This window comes from Zootoca vivipara, chromosome 4 (assembly GCF_963506605.1).
Source record: "Zootoca vivipara chromosome 4, rZooViv1.1, whole genome shotgun sequence".
Taxonomy (NCBI): Eukaryota; Metazoa; Chordata; class Lepidosauria; order Squamata; family Lacertidae; genus Zootoca; species Zootoca vivipara.
Window position 1 is genome coordinate 42,690,222 of NC_083279.1, and position 24,311 is coordinate 42,714,532.

The window sequence follows — 24,311 nt, forward strand, 5'->3', positions numbered from 1 at the left end:
TTCAATGGGGCTTATTTCCAGGTGTGTATAGGATTACAGCAATAATCTCAAGTAAACAAGTGTTCTTTTTAATTAATACTCCTAACTTTTTAAGGAATATTGTATCTTTCTTCCTTTCCCTATATCAACAATTCAAGATTAAATCAATTATGCTACTGGAAATTCATTTACAGCAATGAATTTGGATTAAAAGTATTTGTTGTTGAAAGTTAAGGACATTGCTACTAGCAATATATCAAAGCTTCTATAGCCTACATATAAGAGGGGTATTTAAAATGAGAATTAAAAGTAGTAAAAGTAGTTAAAAGTAGAAGTTGGCAAATGTGTCCTCTTTTCTGCTCTTCAAAATATGGCAACCCTAGCTTTGTGCTTCTTACTTCGGAAGTATAATTCCTTGGAGAGCAAACATTGTTAGCCAGCCATATCAAACAACTCCCTTTGAAGCAGGCATGAACAATTGGCTTAGGTATTTAGCAGAGGTGGCAATGCATGTTTAATAAGAACATCCGGAATGGTAAAAACCTGACTTGGCCCTAATTAAACTTGTAAGTGAAGACAAATTATGCTGTAAAGTTCTTACAACTGCTTGAAGGAGGACTGGTATGAAACACACACATATACATTTTAAATAAAGCACATAATTTGTACAGCTTTACATTTCCACAGACTCACTTTTTTTTTTACAATAATTTATATATGACATGCCACAGCATACCACCAGGACATATTTACACTTGCCAGTGAAACATACTGCATTCAGAACTGCCTCAGTTAATACTATAATCAGCTGCATCAGCCCCCCCTATTTCTACACCTATGTAAAATGGTTGCTTTTGCATAGCCCCTTCCATGATAATGGAGTGGTTATATTTTTACACATCATCCCAATCTCTGAGCTGTGTTAAGATTCCAGGAGTACCAGGTCTGTGTTCCCCTTCAATGAGGCACAACAGAGCTTGTGGTGTCTTTATGATACATGGTTTATTGACGCATATATACAACTGAATCCAATAGAGGGATCTGCAGCATTACATTCCAAGAGCCCATAGCCAAAGCATTGGGTTCAAAACAGACACCAGCATCCTGTTTTTTGTTTTTGTTTTTACTCCTTCTCCATCCCACTGCTTAGTAACTCTATTCCTTAACTCCTCCCTGCCACTCTAAACCCTACACTCTTATCCACAGAGTCCCTTTGAGCTCTGTACTTCCTAATGACTTATCAGCTCACCAGGCTATCATCTCAGGGAAGCTTGTCTGACTTAATTAGCACCTAACTTATGTGAATTTCCTAAGGAAGGGTCAAAACTTAAAATATCTGCCTGCTTTAATTAGCTTTCACATATGCTAATAAAAAAGTTACCTATGGGCCCACCACACCTCTTACTGCACCCTCACACACACTTAAAGGTAAAGGGGTGAAGGGGCCCCTGACCATTAGGTCCCGTTGTGACCGACTCTGGGGTTGCGGTGTTCATCTCACTTTACTGGCCGAGGGAGCCGGCGTACAGCTTTCAGGTCATGTGGCCAGCATGACAAAGCCACTTCTGGCAAACCAGAGCAGTGCATGGAAACGCCATTTACCTTCCCGCTGTAGCGGTGCCTATTTATCTCCTTGAACTTTGACATGCTTTCGAACTGCTAGGTTGGCAGGAGCTGCGACCGAGCAACGGGAGCTCACCCCGCAACGGGGATTCGAACCGCCGACCTTCTGATCGCCAAGCCCTAGGTGCTGTGGTTTAACCCACAGTGCCACCCGCGTCCCCCCCCACACACACTTGGGACCACCTTAAATACACATGAGTTTGGCTATTTCCCAGTTCCAACAACCCAACCTTAATTAAGTCTTACGGCCACAGATTCATAACAATATGGGATACCAAAATTCAGAAAAAGGTTTTGCTTTAAAAGCTTACTGTAGCCTTCAGTGTTGCACAAACAGACTTCCACTCACATAATGGGACTTCAGTTGCCCCTCTTCCCTACTGCAGCTCCCCAAGCACCCTCTAGATGGTCACCCAATTCTCTGGAGTCCCTTTTGAGGGAGCATCAGGGGTGCTGTGAGGGAAGAGGGGAAGCTGAAGTGGGAGTCCATTTTACAAGTGGGAGTCCATTCCATTCACACACAGACAGCTTTGGATACCACCCTCTAGATGACAATGAAAGTACAGAAATACCAACATTCATTAACAGTTATCATGAACCTTCAGTTAGTTTCAAAGCCCACAGTCTAGTTAGAAATTCTTCATTATTATTACTATTACTGTGCATTTTGGCTTTCATATGCAGTGCTATTTTTCTAGAAAAAATAGGTGCCGGAACTCACCATGAACACTTCCCTCATCCTCTTAGAATGGCAATGGTGCCCACCTGAGAGGTGCCGGGAAAAAGCTGAAAAAAAGCCCCTGCATATAATTGAAAGGGGGGAAGCTTTTATTTCATTCTGATGATGTTATTCTGTTTATTTTAAAGTCTTTTTTAAATCTCTGGTCTTCCTCCTGAAAGCCATGTATTTATGTGTATGCTTTTTGCATATTTTCAAATAATGATGCTAGCAACCAGACATTTCTTAGAACATATGCATTTCCAGAAGCAAGATCTATGATTCAGAGGGTTTTCAACTATACCCTCAATATATACCCGAACAGAACCCAAAACTGTCAAGTTTAACAAGTAAACTGAAAACAATTTTCAAATGGAAAAAATAAAAGAAACTATGGTGTGCAACATGCTTTTAAAATGTTTCCATATCCAAATTAAGGGAAAATTTCACTGAGGCTCATAACATTCCCCTGTTGTTTTTATTTAAAAAGATTTCCCTGACCTACCTCACAGAATTGTTGAGGTGATAAAATGGAGAGAGGGAGAATCATGTATTCCACCTTGCATTCCTTTCAGGAAAAGGTGGATATATGTATTATTTTATTTTATTTCTTTCCCAAAACTCCTGCTTAAACAATGGTGCCGGTATTTCTTAGAGTCATAGTCTGGGTACAACCTCAAAATGAACAGTATAAGGGGTGGCGGAACAATATGGGGGAAACTAACAATGAAGCATTATATTATTATTATTATTATTATTATTATTATTATTATTATTATTATTATTATTATATATTTATTTTATACCCTACCTTTTCCCTGACAGGACTCAAGCATACTTATCACAATTTTTGAAGTGTATGTTTCTGAAGTACATACACAAAAAATGAAAGTTGAATAAAATACTCACAACAAAGAGCTTTCTGTAGTCTTCGGAGCTTCATAGCAGTTCTGTATGCTGAGAATCTAACATTGTTCAAGTCAGCTAAGAGGTGAATGAAAGAAAAAGGAGGATGAGAGAAAATCAATTATTTCATAATTGATGCAATGGCACAGTATTTGGTGAAAAGATAAACTAAAGATTTACTTAAAATATTTTCTTCATTTTAAATGTGAGGAATTAAACCAGTAACCGCAAAAAGGCTATTCTTAATATTAACAACCCTGCTCTCATGTGATATGCTTCACACATAAAGGGCAGAAACCAGCCAAAGTTAAGTACCATTAAGGCTGCAAACCTTAATATATATCTACTTACCTAGGAGCAAGTCCCACTGAACTCAACATGGTTCAATTCTCAGTGGACATGTATAAGATTGTGCTGTGTCAGTGATTTCAAGGGAGATTTAAGCGCCTAAACTTTTTCCTATTGAAATTCATGGGATTAAAATGTTTTTTGGTTTGGCTGGATTATGGCCAAAATGATGCATAGTACTATTGCAAGATTAAAGTGTTGCTACTTTAAAGATATGAATTAGGAAATCCCCCCCCCCCTTCAGCTTGGGATCCGCAGGCTTCTTGTAATGAGTACTTGAAAAGGGAAAAAGAGAAGGACTTAAGGGAGGAAAAAAGATAGACACAGAGAAGGGGGGGGGAGGGACTTCTGCCAGGGTTTGCATGTAGGAACTAAATCCTGTGATGCACCAGAGAACAATGCAGCTTTATAAAGAGCCAAGGCCAGCGCCATTTTCACCTACTTTTGTTCCACCCAAGCCTACCATTTCGCTTCACTTAATAACTGAGCAGTTAAGATGCCCCTTTGAAGTTACAATGAACAGGGACAGAATGGGATCTCACCCAAGTAAAGATGGGTTGAGAACAGAAGCACCACAACAGCCTTATTAAAATATTTATTCCTCCCACTTCCATTTAAAAACAACAAACAAATATATAAGCTCCGAAATAAAGCCATTGAGCTCCTTATGCTTCAGCATGGGGTGGAATGCAGTTAGGTGGGCTTTTGTTACCACCATGCCTCTGTGCTACAGCCCACTTTTGAATGCAGCCTCATCTTGCATATTAGGGATGAATGTGCCGAAACATATACAAACATGTGCCTCTAGATCTGGTGCATGTTTCTCCTTGCCTTGTAGACACTGGTTCTTTTCATAGGGACAGAGCAGAGAATAAAAGCTGCTAGCCTTTGAAGTTGCACCATCACACCTGACACTAGCATTCACAAAGAAGAAAGCCTTGCACATCAATCCTGATTAGGCACCACACACACAAAAATGTTCTTTTCACTTCATAGGTCTCTTCAGACTTTCCCTCCATCCTATTTATTATGTCTGGTAAATATTCTGGGAAGTGCAGAAAACTCCCATGAAAGAGTTCAGCACCCAGAGATACAGTACTCTCCTGCCCACCTTTAAAAAAAAATAAAAAAGGAGTAGCAAAAAACACACTTCATATCACCATTTAGCTGTCAAATAGATAAGCATCACAATATCTAGACTGCAGCTTTTGGAGTATTCATTTTGAATGTCTGCTAAAATACCTCATCTTGTTAATACTACTAGCCTTCATTATGTATCTGCTGTATTTCTGTTACAGATTTCCATGCACCTTTTAAATAGGCTGCTCATTAGTGTATTGTTCCGGCATTGTTCCTTCCTGCCAGATCTGCCTCACCATAATAGAAAGTGCCTCACAAACCTTCATGTGGCTTAGAATAAACTATGGTACTTAAACAATCCCATAGACAATAAATCTATCATGAAAGCAAATTAATAAAGAACTCTTTTGCCAAGGCACTGTGACTGCAATTTCATTGTGCGGATGTGTAAAAAAGAAAAAGAAAAAAGAATGCTTTAATTAAGGACAGAGGGAAGAAGCAAGAATACTATGTTACAAATGAGAAAGAGAAGTGAGATAATACAGATTAACATATAAATAGCATCTGGTGAAAGAAAAAAAGGCATTTCAATGCTCTTTAAGTAATGTAAATGATAATGTTAGGAGGAGAGCTAAACTCAGTAAAACTTTATACAAAAACAGCAATTAGTTGGCATATTTGAATAATACCCTTACATGGATACTACAGCATGTAAAAGCGCCACGTTCACCTACCCCATCCCTTTCTTTTCCTCCATTCGCCAGTTCTTCTGGAGACCTTTCTCCCCACAGTGCAGCTGCCCCTCATAGCTCTTTGCTACATGCAGCTACAGTGTAACAACCCCCAACCTCTGTCCACTTCCCCCCCTCCATTAGCATTTTTCAATTAAATGTTTTTCTTAACAAACACTCTCAATTTGGATCTCTTTTATAAATAGAAGTTGCAAGTAAAATTAGTTAATTTGATAGTGTTTGAATTATGCAGCAGAAAGGCACCCTTTCATAAATGCCTGAGGCTTGCTCACAACATAAGAAGCTGTAGCAATGAAGCTGCATGCTTGGTCCATACACATGATTGAAATTAGGCTGGTTTTAAGAATTTTTAAATATAGGAATTATCAATATTATCAGTCTCCTAGAGAGTAACCTACTCCTGAACCCAACCACCCCAATACAGTAAAACATAATATCATGTCACTCTCTTCAAAACACTTGTAACGAAGAGTGCTTCCAGACAGGAGTTTATTCTGAAATCAATTCTGCTCACATACATATATTTTTCACCATCCACACCCTGTTATCATCAAAATTCCAGCCTATAATTTATACTTGTTTAATCCAGATTTGCTCGCTCCCCATAAAATCGGATTAAAATAAACACTTCTGCTGTCAAGCCTTTTAGTACATGTTTTTAATGGTGGTTTGTTACATATGTGGTGACATTTTGCTGGCTGGTTCTAATGCTGCACTTCTACTTCTGTTTGCTCCTCGCCTGACCACCACCAAGTCATATTGTTCATGGTAGCTAAAACAATAAACACATGCCTATTTCTACCTGCAGAACAGGGCATAGCTGCCAAGTTTTCCCTTTTCTCGCGAGGAAGCCTATTCAGCATAAGGGAAAATCCCTTTAAAAAAGGGATAACTTGGCAGCTATGGAACAGGGCCAGCTCTAAGAAGAGGCAAAGTGAGGCATCTGCCTCAGGCAGCAGATGCTAAAGCACAGGGAGTGGCCAGAGCTGTGAGTGCCATGCAGCCTGCCCTGCACCCCTGTGCTAGCCTTCAAGAGCAGTGGAAGATACAGCTCCTTTACTAGCATTAGAGTAAGGTTAAACTACAGTCCAATTGGCATCTGCACATGCCATGGGAAAGAGGACCACCTTGTCATTCACCTCTGGCCACAAAATGTCTTGAGCCAGCCCTGCTGCAGAAGGTGCATTTAAATTTCAACCCCACGATTAGGAATAGTTATTTTCTCAAGAACTTCACATAGTACATGAAAGGATTACTCTTTGGAAACTGAAACTACAGTACATACACAATGCTTTTTTTAAAAAATATATTCAACATAGACATCTTGCTACACCTCCTTAACAGTCCTAGCTCTGCACCCTTGAATTCTTTTGGCTGGTTGCAATGTCTCCTGCAAGTTCTAACTTGCTTGGATGCAGGATGGGGAGAAGTGTGTATGTATGCCTAGAATGTCAGATTTTTGTATGGCTGCAATGCAGCCTACTCAACAATGGTAAGAGTCACACCCACTGCTCTGCTTAGTTTTGCATCTATCCCCTCCCACAATTCAAATGTCCCCCTGGGAAGGCTATCTATGAGGAAATGCAGTCCTCAGGCTGAAAAGGGTTCCCCACCTCTGCTTTAAGTGAACAGGAAACCTGCTGCTCAACACAACTGGTTCTATGAACATCAAATGAGTTGTTTATGTTTACCTGTTTAGTACACTATTTGCTTAATTGTTCCATATAATTTGTTCAAAACCATTTTTCATGTAAATTATCAACATGTTTTATCTTAAATAAATAAATATTGCAGAAAATAATAGTATGCAACTATTATTGCTCTACATAAAACCTAAAAATTATGTTTATTAGTTCACAATTTAGCATACTGAGAATAAATGAGTCAAATTCCTATGTTTTCATCACTCGTAGTGAGGCAAAGTTTCAATCTGTAGGAGCAGGGTCTAAATATTAACCGATTTGTCCCAAATTTGAAATTTGACTATGTTTATACCATACGCCTGATATAAGATCAAGGGAGGAAACATTTTCCAAAAAAAGTTTTTTATGACCCACCCTAATGGTTAATGCAGGGCTGCAACAATGAACAATGTAAGGATTCTATGAGCCATGCCTGTTGGGATATAAACTTCAAAATTTTACCAGGATATTCTTGTAAACAGGGATTTGAGTTTCAAACAAGAATTTCAAATCCCGGGTTTGGAGTCAAGATTAAGTTTTCATAAACCAACATCAGTGTAAGTGCAGACATGGTTCAGGGCAGCAGCATTCAGCTGCACACCTCACTTTCTACTAATAAATCCTTACTCAACTGCAGTGATTTCAGGGTGTCCTGTTAAATTACTCGGTAATTTTCAGGGTAAAAAACTCCAAATGAAAACAGCAACTGTCTGTCTTTGAGGTTAGTTTATCAAACTCAGTATTTTTAGTTACTTTTAGTTATTATATACAGTTTTGATATCAAATAAAGCACGTCATGCTATCAGACTTTCTTCTTGCTCATTTTAATATTTGTTGTCAGTTCTTTAGAAGTTTATTCCAAAAACAGAACTTTGAACAATTTTAGACTATGAATATATTTATAAATGTATTAACATACAAAAGTGAATGGTGGTCTTTTTTCCCCCACTTACAAAAGAATTGGCAAGCATACATACCAGAGGTAGGATATTTAATGGGGTGCCAGCTTAGTATTTGAGTATTTCTTGAATAAATTGCACTAGATCCAGAAACACATATCCACATATTCCTGCATTGCAGGGGGTGGACTAGATGACCTTGGGGGTACCTTCCAAATATGATTCTATGACCCAGAAAGCCATATTGCAGAATAATATAGACACGATTTTGAACGCCAAAACAATCTAAAAGAGAAACTGTTCATTCAACTACCACAACTGTTCTCCGTGCCAGTTTATGGCCAATGTATTGCAGCTTTTGATACAAGCTTCTGATACGTAGTTTCAAAAATGTATCATGTAAGAGATGTGTCATGTTTGTTTGCAGTGACTGCGACCTATTTATGTCTTTATTCTCCCCACTTTCTTTTTACACATAAGGTTTACAGTCACAGATGATAAAGCAATAGATTCTGGAAATATAAACGAAAAAGCATCATGCTTCAAGTTAAGAACTGTGAGTTGCCTTTACTATTTTACACTGGTGAATTCAGAGAGAATCCAAATAGGTAACAAGAGCTGACTGCATCCAGCTGCTACAATTACCATTTAAAACAACACTAGTTTACCTGGAGGAAACATACTCTTTCGTTAACTTAAAATGCTGAGGTGGATATTGCTAAAATATCATTAAAACACAACAGTACACATTTTACTGAGACATTACCACAGAGCTATGGTGCAGATGTAGTTTGAAAACAGTTTACAATTCAGTGGTACTTATCCATGCTTAAGATCACTGGCAATAATTTAACACGTGTTAAGATTACTTATTTAAAATAATAATAATTTTGATTGAAATTATTTGGCTTTCAGTGTCAATACTAGGAAGTTTGAACTGAGATAATGAAATAAGTAATAGTGTGATTTATGTGCTATTGGAATGCTTGAACCAATCAACATTCCCTCAAGCATGTAAGGAAAAGAGATGACAATGCCCTATAGATGTCAGACATTTTAGCCATGGCTTGGGAATTGGGATTAAATATGTTGTCTTGTAGCTGTGTTTTGGGGGAGGGGAATAATATGTTGTCCATGAAAGTGTGCTTTGTTATTTTGCAGTTTAAATCTTGTAGGAAAAGAAAATCACTTCTAGTGATTTTCATCATCTAGTATATAACCAGATTATAAAAAAGATGACTACAAAAAATCAGGAAGCAGCATAACCCGCAGAGAGCATGAAGAGAATGATCTCTCTTGCAGTTTTGGAGAAGGTCACGTTTATTTATTTATTATGTACTAAAAATGTTTCAGGCAAATTTTATATATATATATATATATATATATATATATATATATATATATATATCACTACAACTGCAACAATTATTCATATTGGGTTTTTTTTTTTAAAAAAAAACAACAACAACCAGGGCAAACTTAAACTGTCCCTCAAGTTCTGTCTTCCAGTCAACTAATTCCCCTGTCCCCACACTAAACTTGTTACTTTTTTCCTGTTTCATCGGTGGACAAGTATGGTTCTCTATATTCCCCCCTCTTGCATGCTGCCCACCATTACTGACATGGCTCAGCAGTACTAAAAAAAAAATGTTACCCAATTATGGGTCACACATCAAATGGAGCTATTGGGGGTTTGACAGATTTCAAAATAAGACTCAGAATTTGATTTGAAAAGGTGCATTACCTTCCAGGTTCGGGAAGAACAGTTCCATTTTTAAAATCCCACTTCAGACCCTGACTAGTGGCAGACAACTCACAATCTTGCCTTGCTAAATACAACAGTGAAGACATGCTCATGTTGCATGTAAATAGATAGGCAGGATAAATATTTTTAAGCAACTCTGAGATGTCACACAACACAGGATCAACACAGAGACTGTGAAACATAGGTAGACAAATACTGAAAACACTGAGTGGAATTCAGAGTTGCTCTATGACACCCACCCCCACCCTCCCGGGGAAGAATTTCAGCTTGCTAGACAGAACAACCCCCCTCTCCGCCCCCCAGCATGCTATTTGGGGGGTTCTCCTGACCCCTCAGGAGACAATTTTGAAGGAGATGCATGGGCGAGAAGAGGGGGGAAGCCCTGCTCCACAAGCATAAGTCCTAGGGTCTTTAGGCTGACCCTGACCCTGACCCTGACCTTCCTCTGCCTGGTTTCTTTCAGGTGTCCAGTTCACCCACAGCCTAATTCATAGCTGCTGCCATCGCCAGAATCTCTGATTGCATTTTTCTCCCACCACCCTATTACTATTTGTTGGCTGCAATCCTAATTCCACTGACATGGAAGTAAGCCCCATGGAATTCAATAATACCACTGTTGAATAGACATGGTTAGGATCAGAGCTTTTCCTAGAACTTTTCTAGAACTTTTATTTAGAACCTCTGTGCTGCCCCAATCACCATGCCATGCCATGACACGCCGCGTCATGCCGCACAGCCAGAATTATGCTGTCGGTTACCTGGGCACTCTCACAAACACACTCTACATACTATTTACAACTTCCCTCTCTCACACACCACATACCTCCTAGGCCAGGGGTCAGCAAACCTTTTCAGCAGGGGGCCAGTCCACTGTCCCTCAAACCTTGTGGAGGGCCGGACTATATTTTGGAAAAGAAAAAAAATGAACGAATTCCTATGCCCCACAAATAACTCAGAGATGCATTTTAAATAAAATGACACATTCTACTCATGTAAAAACATGCTGATTCCCAGACCATCTGCGGGCCGGATTTAGAAGGTGATTGGGCCACATCTGGCCCCCAGGCTTAGTTTGGGGACACCTGTCCTAGGCCCAACAGGTTTCAGCACCTTTTTAACCCTTGTCCCTATGTAAAAATGTCCCTATTATGCTGCATACAGGAACTTCTATCTGTAGCTGTCTTGCTACAAATACTGACATTTTTGTGCCTTGAGCCAGGGATACCAATGCAGTGCATTCAATATGTTGTTGAACTACAACTCCCAGCAGCATGGGAGCCCAAATCAGTTCTGGTATGCAAAACAAATTCCTGGACTCAGAATTTTTTTAATTCTAAATATATCCCCTTTGCAACAGGCTCTGCTTGGTAGATCTCATGTCTCTGGTAAAAAACAAAGTAAATCACATAAGCTGAAGTCTGCCCACCTCTTTATTACCGTAAGTGATGGTAGTTCTACAGTAAGATCCAGAAAGGGGTGGGGTATAATTTCAGAGGAAAGAGAAAAGGCCAGTGTTCAAAACTCCCATTGTAATCTAGGTGCATTTTGTAAACAGGGAATTTCATTAGCACAAGCAGTTTCTGAGCTCTGGACACAGTACTGCACCTAAGATTCCAGATTAAAACTGAAGTGGAAGGAAAAGAGGGCCTTTTTCTGCATCCCCACTTCCAGCTACTCTCTGAAGACTGGAGAAGAGACCCTCTTAAGAATATTAGGGGGTGGGCAGGGGAAGGACTAGACCATGTGAAAAATGAACATAATATTTTAGCTGCAGTTCATTCATTTTCAGCTTTGTATTCTTGTTATTAAAAAAGCGTGCCTGGACATTCCATTTGTTTTGCCCATAACCTACCAGTAAGTTTAAGGTGCCATTTAGCTCCTAGTTTTCATATCTCAGTTTCTAACACTGGAAAAGGCCAAGGGACCACAAAAGCCTAGGACTGGCCTTGGATGCCCACGGTACCACCTATTGCAAGCATTTAATTTCTGGTACCATATCTGAGGCAGGACAACACTGCAAGGACCGGAAAGAAATAAAGCTTTTGAAAGAGGATCTGCTTTCAATGTCTGCCTGTTTCACTTCCTCAATGCAAGGACAAAACTTGTTGGAAGCTTGTCATAAGGCAATTTAAATGCAAGCTGAGGCTATTTCAACTGCGGTTCATCTTGTGAAATAACTACACCAGCCTGTCATTTGTGACTTTTTTGCCCTGAAAAGAACTGAATTGTGTGAAGTTTGGTAGGAGTGCAATGGACCCAACGGGGGACTCCAAGAGTCTTATATCTGATGCTCTTGAATTAGAGAAATTACTTTTCTTCAATGCACCTCCTTCTGCATATAAATCCCCAACTGCTTTCCTCCTCGCTGGCCCTTAGTACAGTCATATAAACACAAAAGTAGAGACAGTATTAGGACCCATGTGGCGCTGTGGGTTAAACCACAGAGTCTAGGACTTGCTGATCAGAAGGTCAGCGGTCTGAATCCCTGCAACGGGGTGAGCTCCTGTTGCTCGGTCCCAGCTCTTGCCCACCTAGCAGTTCGAAAGCACATCAAAGGGCAAGTAGATAAATAGGGACCACTCTGGCGGGAAGGTAAACGGCATTTCCATGTGCTGTTCTAGTACGCCAGAAGCAGCTTTGTCATGCTGGCCACATGACCCGGAAGCTGTCTGCGGACAAACACCGGCTCCCTTGGCCTATAGAGCGAGATGAGCGCCACAACCCCAGAGTCGGACACGACTGGACCTGATGGTCAGGTGCCCCTTTACCTTTAGAGACAGGATTAAGTGGATAAAGTGGAGTAATAAATTATTTCTGGACTTGTATCTATGCATATAACTTAGTATATGCAAATTGTGTCTAGTCCTCCATTCTCTTATGATGTTGTGGAAAATGGTTACCCTATTCTCTCTCTCTCTCTCCAACTCTACACACACACACACACACACACACACACACACACACACATTCAGAATCATTCTGTACCTCTGAATTCACAGTATTCTTTTTTAGTTTTAAAGAACCAGAGAGAAAAGTCACATTTAGCAAGTGAATGCCTTTTCTGCTGCAGAAGCAAGTAAATAAAGTTTCTTAAAGGCTGGTAAATACTTGCAATAGTCTGTAAGGCTGGCATAAGGATTGTAAGCAACAGTTAAACTAATCAAATATTGGATATTATTTAAGGTCCAATGACCACAAAAAAACCCAAAACTTACAGAACACAAAATATGTTTCTTAAAAGGGGTGGGGAAGAGAATAAAAAACAACCATAGTTTGTCAAAGCAAAATCACAACATTTAGGAATTTTTTTGCACCTTGCTCTATTAAGAAATAACTGTTCCACTGTTCTCCCATAAAATGTCCAACAAAAACTCTAAAAGTTTTATTTAAACCTCCTGTAAGACATGCATAGAAATCCTGCTGCAGGACTTCCACTGAGTCTGCATCTGGGTCTGCAAAATGCAGTATGTAAAAGCCAGAGGAATTGAGTTGAGAAACCTCAAGAGGAGACAATCTGCTCCAGCACTGTGGCTGACATGGAAAACGGTTGGTGGAGAAATTAACCTAATCTTCACAATGTCTTTCCATAATCATACTCCACTATTTTTAAAAGTATCTTTCTGTTATTGATCTTATGAACAAAGCAGGATGTGTAGATGTTTTTCACTAGTTATTACCTCTTAAATCCAGATATGAAAATAAACAAAAAAAAGTGTGCAGGGTTATCTTCTTGCAAAATCATTAAAAAACAAAAGCAAACCACAATCTGTCATTGAAACAGAGTGTGGTGCTCAACCATGGTGTTATAGAAAATCAAAAGCTGAAATACATCATGGGGGGAAACAAACCAAAAAGTGAACCTATAAAGATGATCACATAAAAAAATGATAGAACAGGGAGAAATGGGGAATATATTCTCCTTAACAGAAAAGCTTGCTATATGAAAAGTTATTTTATGTGGGGGAAAGATACATTATTTGGAAAAATTATTTGATTTTCTGCATATTAGATTTATAACTTCAAGAGGAAAGAAGAAAACTTCTGCATGGGCTTGTGATGCTGTATAAGGCATGACTACATTCTTCTAAAACCAATGGATACCATTTTTATATCACTACCAAGCCTGTAAAAGGGCAGTTAAGCCTTCTTAAACTATGAGCATTACTTCAAGCAAGAAACCAGATTTCATCCTGGTATGTTCATGTTAGAGCAAGAGATAAAATAGATAATAAACATGCAAATAAAATGTACTTTTAGTTTTAACTTTTTATACAAATTAGAAAATCTTAAAGGGCTTCAGAAACATCATATTATTATTGTCCATTCCAACTCAAGGCAAAGAGAAAGACTGAATACACATTAAAGATTCTGCCCAAGAGTAAATGGATTGATTTTGAATTTTTCAATTTATAGAAAGTATTACTGGTATACTGTGCCTAGTATACTAATTTTACTCTGTTCTACTGTATTTCTGACAGGGCTGCTTATTTTTGAAGCATCAAAAATATTCAAAAATCCCTTCCCATACATCACAGATACAAAATTTAAAGTTCTATCATTCCTAGCTAAAATGGAAATATAAACATCTGTAATCCCATGTTCTGTATGCCAAAAATAGATCATGTTTTTACTGAATTCAAAAGCTATCTTTCTTTTACACTGGGTTTTTATTTGTCTATGTTTAATAATAATTTATATTGCAAATAGAATAAAATAATCACTTTTCAACTATGGCTAAAATATTTGTATCTCTCACATATCAAAATAATCTCCTGATGACTAATGTAGTTAAAATACAAAATGAAGTGGTATCTTATTCTGAAATACATATTCCTTTCCATGCATCCATTCAAAGCAAAAGCACAAGATGTTCAAGGGCCAATGGAGCAACATAATGGACGATGGGGAAACATTATAGAAGCAATCTCCAACTAAAGCCTACAGCAGGGGTCGGCAAGGTTTACCGGCCATGGGCAAGATCGCTCCCATGGAGATCGTCCGTGGGCCAGACTGGCGCAGTGCAACACCAGAAATCACATTTGCATGTGTCCGTGGCGCCGGAAATCGCTTCTGCACAAGCCCAGATGCCGAAAATTGCGCTTGCGCAGAAGCAATTTCCAGCTCTGGATATGCGCAGATGCGATTTCTGGTATCTGCATGTGCGCAGACGCGAATTCCAGCACCGCTTGGCAAGTCACCATGCTGCGCCAGTTTAGCACAGCGCGCGGGGGACTCACTGAGCAGGCGGCTCCGTTCAGTGGCAGCTTGGGGGCCAGTAAAACAGTCTTCCAGAAAAGAAAGGAAGAAGAAGAAAAAACAAGGTACAGGACTGCAGAGATAAGGTTGTTGGGTTTTTTGTTTTTGGAATGCAGCTGGAAGCCAAGGGATGTGCAGCAACTGGAGAAGCCCCCAAATTCGGTAAATCAACTTGGGTCCAACACATTGACGAGGCTTGCCTACAGTTAATGCTGGGCATTGTTTTCAACTGATGAGGGAGGAGGGGGAATGCTCATGCTAATTAATTGATTTTTAAAGATAAAATCTCTGCAATGCACCTTTATTATAAAACAACATGAAAGAACTGAACACTTGAAGCTAAGATTTTCTTTTTTCCTATGTTTCTGTTTGAAAAGTTTGCTTCAGTGCAGGTACAGTATTTTCACTGAAGGTGGTTGTGATTTCTCTAGAAAATATTCCTCAAAACCAAGCAGTTGAATATGAAAAATTATCTTACCTAAGGACTGGTAGAGCTCAGTCATTTTAGGATGATCCCAGCATGTAGTCTGCGTCTCATGGCTGCAAGACAAAAAAGATCCCGATACACTTAATATACTGTATGAAGTTTATGTCAGTCCCAATACTTTTAGGGCAAACTATCTTTCTTCTTACACAGATTGCCAGGTTTAGCAATTTTTGTTTTTAATTTATTTAATCGTTTTTTGGATACAAACATCAACTGCAAAAGACACATACAACAAAAATCATAATAACAATTTGAGACAATTCAGATTTAAATACACTGATATACCTATGACCACACCCTTTTAAACAATATTTTCCCACCTCACTCTCCTCCCCCTACTTCCCACCACTATCCTCCTTATCGCTTAAATATTTGTTCCAGATTTCTTCATATTTATCCATTCTTATTTTGCGTCAACATGCAATTTGTTTATATGTCCATATTATCCATATTATCAATCCATGTACTCAATGGAATCTTTTTGTGGCTCTTCCAATTCATCAAAACAAGTATTTTGCTTCTAATATAGCACGATACATCCAATTTTTTTTTTACCCCATGAAATCTCCCACATTTTCGGCAATATAATTTAGAATTAAATTCTTAAACAACAATTTCTTTTTATTACTCTTGCTATAAATATCCTCACCTCACACCAAAATGATCTTATCATCGGGCAGTTAATCAACATATGTTCTAAGTTTGCATTTTTACTCCCACATCTACAGCAGTTGTCTGCACTTGTTATTTTCTTCTGGTATAGTTTTGCTGGAGTCCAGTGGACTCTGAATATTATTTTCTGTTGAATAAGTCTTAGTCTTAGATCCATAGAGGCTATTTCTGTTGATTTATAATTGACTCCCATATATCATTTTACCCCTAACTCTTCACTCCATTTTTGTCTATCATATTCTAAATCATATTTCTTCCTGTTGGGTAGGGTTTTATATAGTGCAAGTGTAGAGTTTTATATAGTGCAAGTGTAGAGTTTTATATAGTGCAAGTGTAGAGTTTTATATAGTGCAAGTGTAGAGTTTTATATAGTGCAAGTGTAGAGTTTTTTGTTTTTGTTGCAGATATGCAGATCTTTTAGCAGCATGGGTGTTTCCAATGCTGCTATAGCGTCAGAGCCAAACTTCCTTTCCAAAATATGTTTCAATTGGATGTATTGCCATTGTGTTTCACTGGTTAATCCGTACTTTACTTACCGTATATTCCAAAAATTTATAATTTTCATCAATAAATTGATTCAATGTCAAAATATCTTTTTTCATCCAATTTTGCCAAATTATTACTTGATTTCCAATTTTTAATTTTGGGTTGGCCCATATTGTTAATTTCTCATGCTGATAGGGGTCATCCTTTTTATTTTTATTTATATTCATCCAAATTTTTATAGGTGCTTTAATAGTCTCCAGGATAATAGGATATTTGAATATGCCTGGTCACCAAGCCGCCCGCTCGGCAAGTCCCGCATGTGCTGCGCTAAACCAACTCAGCACGGCGTGGGGACTCGCCGGTTGGTGCCGGAAATGGCATATGCGCACGCACAGATGCCAGAAACCGCACTTCTGCGCAGTCGCAATTTTCAGCTTCAGGCATGTGCAGAAGCGATTTCCGGCACCCCAGACATGCGCAGTGTGGCACCGGAAATCGCTTTTGCGCATGTCCGGCCCACGGCCTATCGTCTGTGGGAATGATCCGGCCCACAGCCAGAAAACGTTGCCAACGCCTGCTCTAGGGGGTTAATGTGGGGGTTAATTTTGAATGAAACCTGAGAATGAGAGTTGAAGATGGGCATAGAGGTAGAAATTACCCATACAGTAAATTAAATAATCTAGCAGTGCCCAGGTGTGACTGGTTCTCTTAGGCAAAGAAGTTCCAAAGTACTAATACCTCAGTGAACAAAACAACTCTACATACAATTCACATGATATGACATCATATAGGACATAATGAATGCTTTTATAAACGTTATCTGTAAGAAAAAGCTCTCAAGCAAATATCTACACATAGTAAAGTTCTGCTTCTTTGTAGGTCTAAAGAAGAGAGATTCGTTGTACAGTAAATAAGTTCACATATGTTTATAAAGTTACATATAATTTAATGAGATAAAATGTTTATTATATTGGGCATAACACCTACTTAGTACTACATATGGTTTTCAGACTAGTACAGAAATCCAGTATCATACATTGATACACCCTCACTGCAACCCCAAGTATGCCTACTGAAATTTGAATACCAAGTATGTGTGGGAAGGCCCACCTATGAGGTTTGCCGGTTGAAATCAATTTTGTGTATACGAGGGAAGTGATTTGACTTTTGCAAATACATGCAACATCTCTCTCATATACACACAATCAGATACGGAGAATGTCATTATTTATTTATCATTTTTTAAGAGTCATATCTGATATTCTAAAACCAACATTTATTATATTTCGGGCAAGAATCTAAGGAATATTCATTCATGAATATGCACTATTTAAGACAAAGGCTATTGTGGTGCTAATTCTAATCAGAGGTGCTAAAGTATTTATAAGGAGTGATTTTTATAACCTAAGAGAAAAATAGTTTGCCTTGATTTAAAGGCTCTTTTTAAACTTCCAAGACATTTTTATTAATAATGTTTTATTAATTCATAATATACTTAGTATGTGTGAATAAATAAGACTAGATGATTAAAAGGATTTCTGTCACTTTTATGCGCTTTCTCCAAATAGTCATTAATTGGCCTGAGAGGTTTTCTATGTTTGTTCGTGTTGAAAAATAACTTTGGAGAATCACATTTATATATCAGTCTAGCAACTAATTGAAAGGAAGCTTTATTTAAATCAAACTGATTATTTGATAAAAATCAGTTTTAAGAAGACTTTGCTTTTGCTGAAAACCTGTGTGCAGTGAGGTCCCAAGTTTGAGGAGGGGCTTTGAGCAAACTGCCCTCAGATGCCCATTCTCCAGCTTAGGTGGATTTAATTGGAGCTTAAAGCAAGTGTTCCATGCAGTACCAAAAGGTGGCTCAGACTTCAATTTTATTTTTTTCAGGATATCTGTGATGTAGTTTTGTTTTAGGACACTGTGGGAGACTTAGGGTGGTTGTTGGAAGCACACACACACACACGTCGTATCTTGGAAGTCAAACGGAATCTGTTCTGGAAGTCCGTTCGACATCCAGAACATTCGGAAACCAAAGGGCGGCTTCTGATTGGCTGCAGAAAGCTCCTGCAGCCAATTGGAAGCTGCGGAAGCCCCATCGGACATTTGGATTCGCAAACCAGAACACTCACTTCTGGATTTGTGGTGTTTGGGAGCCAAGACATCTGAGTACCAAGGCGTTTGGGATCCAAGGTACGACTGTGTGTGTGTGTCTGTCTGTCTGTCTGTCTATCTGTCTATGGGAATCCAGGAGATGCATCAGCAATGGGCCCTATTGAGACACAGAGGTCCTGGGAGCTGCCTGAAAATGCCAGCCTTATGTCTGCTTCCAGAGCTCTGGATGGAATCTTGTTAGCTCCCGCCCTTAATCTGAGTCTTGGTAACCATTTGGAATATTTATGTTCAGTTTAAAAACAGAGTGACAAGCATTTGCTCACAGCTTTGAATTCTGTATTACATGTCTATAAGCCAGTGTTTCCCAATCAGTGTGCCTCCAGATGTTTTGGGACTACAACTCCCATCATTCCTGACCACTGGTCTTGCTAGCTAGGGATGATGGGAGTTGTAGTCCCAAAACATCTGGAGGCACACTGGTTGGGAAAAACTGCTATAAGCAGTGGATTATCAAATGAGCAAACCTATTTCAAACCAGGGTGGATTTGATTTAAATCAAACTGATTTAAATCATGATTTAAATCACGATTTAAATCACTAGTCAGTAAGGCTTGATTTAAATCATAGTCGATTTAAATCACATGAAAAACTTAAATACTGTCCACTCCAAACAATCAGAAAAATATTGTTTCTATTCTATTCACTGAACTTCTTGAAACTTAGCACTGAAGGGGTTGTTTCTGTATTCATAGGTTTGTAGAACAATAGGATTAAGGTCTTTTTCTCAACTCTGTTCATGTTATAACATTTTTGCTGTGAAGAAGAGGCATGTGATCTCTGTTGAGTCAAATTCAGTTTTGAGAACTGCTAAAGTAAACCAAGCATCTGTGATAATATCTTGTAGGCAGAGAATCTGCCCAATAATCTTACAAAAACCTCTGGAAGAGCATGACATTGTGAATGGATTAATGGCATTTATTTACCCCAAAAAATAAACATATACAACCTTATTCTACATAATTAAAAAACTAATCGTTATTTCATGATGGAATAACCTTTGGATGGTAATATATTTTCCTCAAAAAGCATTTTATTTTAAAAAATCCGATTTAAATCAAAAAAATCGATTTAAATCAAAAAAATCCGATTTAAATCAAAAAAATCCGATTTTTTTTGATTTTTTTAAAAAAATCATTGATTTTTATCCACCCTGTTTCAAACTCTTGCTGTGTGTGGATTTATGAATATATTCCATTGAATGTTTGATATCTTCTTCTTTGGTGATCACTCGTATCCGAATAAGATTGTCTTCCATAAACACAGTTTTAACAATGGGTCCGTAAGTGACTGTGGAGGCCAATTCTGGATCCACACGTCCTTCCATAGTGAGGACATTGGTTTATGGGGGGGGGGGGGAGTTGATCACGGTGTGGATTTGCCAAATGTGCCTTCCTCTTAGCACGTTTCACCCTTGCGTCCTAAGATCGAGTGTCTTCAAAGCCCATGACACCTTTGGTAAAGGCTGTTTTCCAACTGGAGCGCTCGCAGCCCAGTGTTTCCCAGTTGTCAGTGTTTATACTACATTTTTTTTAGATTTGCCTTGAGACAGTCATTAAACCTCTTTTGTTGACCACCAGCATTACGCTTTCCATTTTTAAGTTCGGAATAGAGTAGTTGCTTTGGAAGACGAGCATCAGGAATCCGCACAAATGACCAGTCCAACGAAGTTGATGTTGAAGAATCATTGCTTCAACACGATCTTTGCTTCTTCCAGTACACTGATATTACTTCGCCTGTCTTCCCAAGTGATGTGTAAAATTTTTCGGAGACACCGCTGATGGAATCTTTTGAGGACTTGGAGATGGCATCTATTAGTGGTCCATGTTTCACAAGCATATAGTAAGGTTGGTAGTACAATAGCTTTGTAAACAAGCATTTTGGTATCCCTGTGAGTGTCCCAGTCCTCAAACACTCTGCACTTCAATCGGGAGAAAGCCACACTCGCAGAGCTCAGGCGATGCTGGATTTCAGCATCGATGTTGATATAGTAGAATTGTGAGGGAACAGACATTGAGGGGTAGGCTGTAGGTAGAATGAGGTACAGATATAATTTCACCTTTTCTCTCTGTTTCTTTTTGTTCTTAAAGCCGCTTTAAAGATTGGTGGTTTGTTTTCCAATTTTTGTAAAATAAAAAATAGATCCATAAACAAAAAAAATCTCAAATTGTTCAGATATTTTATTTTAATTTCATGCAAACAAGGATCTTTATATTAAAAAACAGCAGTTTGGAATGGCTTATTTCAACCTCCTCGCTAATATGACCCCCTTCCCTTCAAGAGTATATAGTCCCCCTCTAACCCTCTCCTGATACTTTCAAGGCTGTTTTAGGTATACAGAAAAGTCCACAAAAAGTACCAGTTTTATTGGGGGTTTGCAGAAGAGAAACTGAGAGCTCCAACCCTCCTGCAGCATCCTGCTGCATTTCTATGCTGGGCACAGAGGCAGGAAAGAGCATTCCATCTGTCTTCCACCAGCCTATTCACTGGACTGTATGAATTCCACGCACTTGACTACAAGTAATTTCTCACCTATGGCTACCAGGCCAGTGGTTAAATAAATGTAAGGTTGACCCAAGTAATTACAAAGTGTGAGACTATTCCATAATATCACAGAAACTCAGCCTAATGTCAGGGATGTTTGTCTCTATGATGTCAGGGTAAAGCTCTGACAATCACAGTTTTCTAACATCATGACTCTTATTCAGCAAAAGTTCTCACTTTAAATTGACACCTCACTCACTGCTTCAAAATCACAACCATGTTAAGTGTCCTAAATGGCAATCTAGAACAGACACTTTTAATTTGGAAAGTGTGTTTCTGTGTGTTTCATTAACATGTTTTTCCTAAGCTATTATAAAGATTTTAATGGGAACCTAATGGTTGATCTGGATATGGAGCAACTGATTGATCTGGATATGGAACAACTGATCTGGATATGGAACAACTGATTAGAACTGGATATGGAACAACTGATTAGAACTGGATATGGAAAAACTGATTGGTTCAAAATTGGGAAAGGAGTACGACAAGGCTGTATATTGTCTCCCTGCTTATTTAACATATGCAGAATTCATCATGTGAAAGGCTAGGCTGGATGAATCCCAAACTGGAATTAAGATTGCCAGAAGAAATATCAACAACCTCATATATGCTGATGACACAACCTTGATGGCAGAAAGTGAGGAGGAATTAAAGAACCTTTTAATGAGGGTAAAAGAGGAGAGTGCAAAATATGGCATGAAGCTCAACATAAAAAAAACCAAAATCATGGCCACAAGTCCCATCACCTGCTGGCATACAGAAGGGGAAGAAATGGAGGCAGTGAGAGATTTCACTTTCTTGGGGTCCATGATCATTGCAGATGGTGACAGCAGTCATGAAATTAAGACGCCTGCTTCTTGGGAGAAAAGCAATGACAAACCTAGACAGCATCTTAAAAAGCAGAGACATCACCTTGCTGACAAAGGTCCGTATAGTTAAAGCTATGGTTTTCCCAATAGTGATGTATGGAAGTGAGAGCTGGACCATAAAGAAGGCTGATCGCCGAAGAATTGATGCTTTTGAATTATGGTGCTGGAGGAGACTCTTGAGAGTCCCATGGACTGCAAGAAGATCAACCTATCCATTCTTAAGGAAATTAGCCCTGAGTGCTCACTGGAAGCACAGATCGTGAAGCTGAGGCTCCAATACTTTGGCCACATCATGAGAAGAGAAGACTCCCTGGAAAAGACCCTGATGTTGGGAAAGATTGAGGGCACTAGGAGAAGGGGACGACAGAGGATGAGATGGTTGGACAGTATTCTCGAAGCTACCAACATGAGTCTGACCAAACTGCGGGAGGCAGTGCAAGACAGGAGTGCCTGGTGTGCTATGGTCCATGGGGTCACGAAGAGTCGGACACGACTAAACGACTAAACAACAACAACAAATGGTTGATCAGTGTTGAAGTTAATACAGATTCCTCATTTCTTTCACTCTTTCTCATAATGTACAGTACCTTCCAACTTTCTCTGTATTAACATTAATTCCTTAGCAATTATTATGTTCATTAGCATTCCATGAAATCACAGGAAGACAAGTCAATAGGTAGAGGTAGGTGCCCAATTCTTTTCAACAACAGAATTAGAGTGAATACCTGAATTTACTTCCAGGGGTTTTTTCTGATCACCACTGATATTTTTGAGGCAGATTTTTGTGGCAAAACTATAAGAGGGAGGAGACAAACTATGTGCTTTACTTTACTTCTCATTCATCTATTAATCTTCACACACACACACACACACAAAACAGTCACACTGAATACACAAGGTTGCAATCCTAAACACATTTGCTGGTAAGTAAATCCTATTGAATCCAGTGTTTCTAAATGCTCAGTTCTAAGCAGCTATTTATCAGGAGTTCTGGCTCAGGCCTGAAAACCAACCTCCTTCCATTGAAATAAGTGCCATGAGGCAACAGTGACACAACTGTTTAACAAAAATACTTTATGATCAGTTTAGAAATTATTAACGTATAATATCCAAGAGCAGAAAAAAGTGCTCAAGAACCAGAAGGACTTCTCTTACTCCTGTGTGAAATTTTAAGGAAAGCTGAAGATCATTTGTGGAAAATTCTGTGAAGGTTGAGTGTGATTGTAAAGCGCAAGAGCTGATTTAACCAGCACTTTATATTCAGAACACAAGAAGGCTGCAGCTATTTCATTCCACCAACTAAAAAGTGTTCCTTCTTTCTGAACATTTTCAGCTTAGAAAGTTATCAACAATTCCACACACAAGTGCAGCTCAAGGAAAGGTTAGGCTCCACTGAGACTTCCCTTCATAAGCCTCTTTGCCATTTTCAAAGGCCATTTAATTGTTAGCTTTGGGGCTGCTTGTGTGTGTGTGTGTGTGTGTGTGTGTGTGTGTGTGTGTGTGTACACAATGTGTGAAGCAAAATGCCAACTCAGCAACTCTTAGCATTCTGAACCACACTTGGGAACACAGTAGCATCTTTAATGGATCTGCAGCAATTTTTAACTCCAATAAGCATGAAAGTTTGTATAACAGAAAGCTAAAAATTCTGACAAAATGCTTCCCTGTGCTCAAATGGTGGAATATGGTAAAAAAAGGAATGTGCAGTACTAAAAGTGCAATGGATCCATCCCACTACATTTCCTGCTTTATTTTGCATCAGCATTGTAAAAAGATGTGAAGGACTTAGGAAGCATCCTTGGAAAGAGATAAACAACAGTGTTACATACTGGCCCATCTAGCTCAGTGCTGTCCATACTGATTGGCAGCAAGTCTTCAGGGTTTCAGATGGTGTTCTCTCCTGTAACCACCTGGAGATGTCAGGGCATTGAATCTGGACTTTCTGCCTACTACCGTGTTTCCCCCTTTTTAATACGTAGTCATAAAGTAATACATGGCAGGGTTTTTAAGCATTTGAGAACTATAAGACATACCCCGAAAATAAGCCATACTTCCGCGCCGCGCGGAGCAAGA

General features: G+C 38.9%; 1 protein-coding gene across 12 annotated transcripts in view; it reads right to left on the minus strand.

Moving 5' to 3' along the window:
• The window catches only part of DMD (dystrophin), a 1,020,507-nt gene that overhangs the window by 58,925 nt on the left and 937,271 nt on the right, over positions 1-24,311 (minus strand). For all 12 annotated transcript variants that reach the window (XM_035114377.2, XM_035114375.2, XM_035114388.2 and 9 more), the window contains 2 exons: positions 15,487-15,548; positions 3,230-3,304 (listed from right to left, as the gene is read on the minus strand). In XM_035114377.2, the coding sequence (XP_034970268.2) occupies positions 3,230-3,304; positions 15,487-15,548 (137 nt within the window). The remainder of the gene's footprint in view (positions 1-3,229; positions 3,305-15,486; positions 15,549-24,311) is intronic.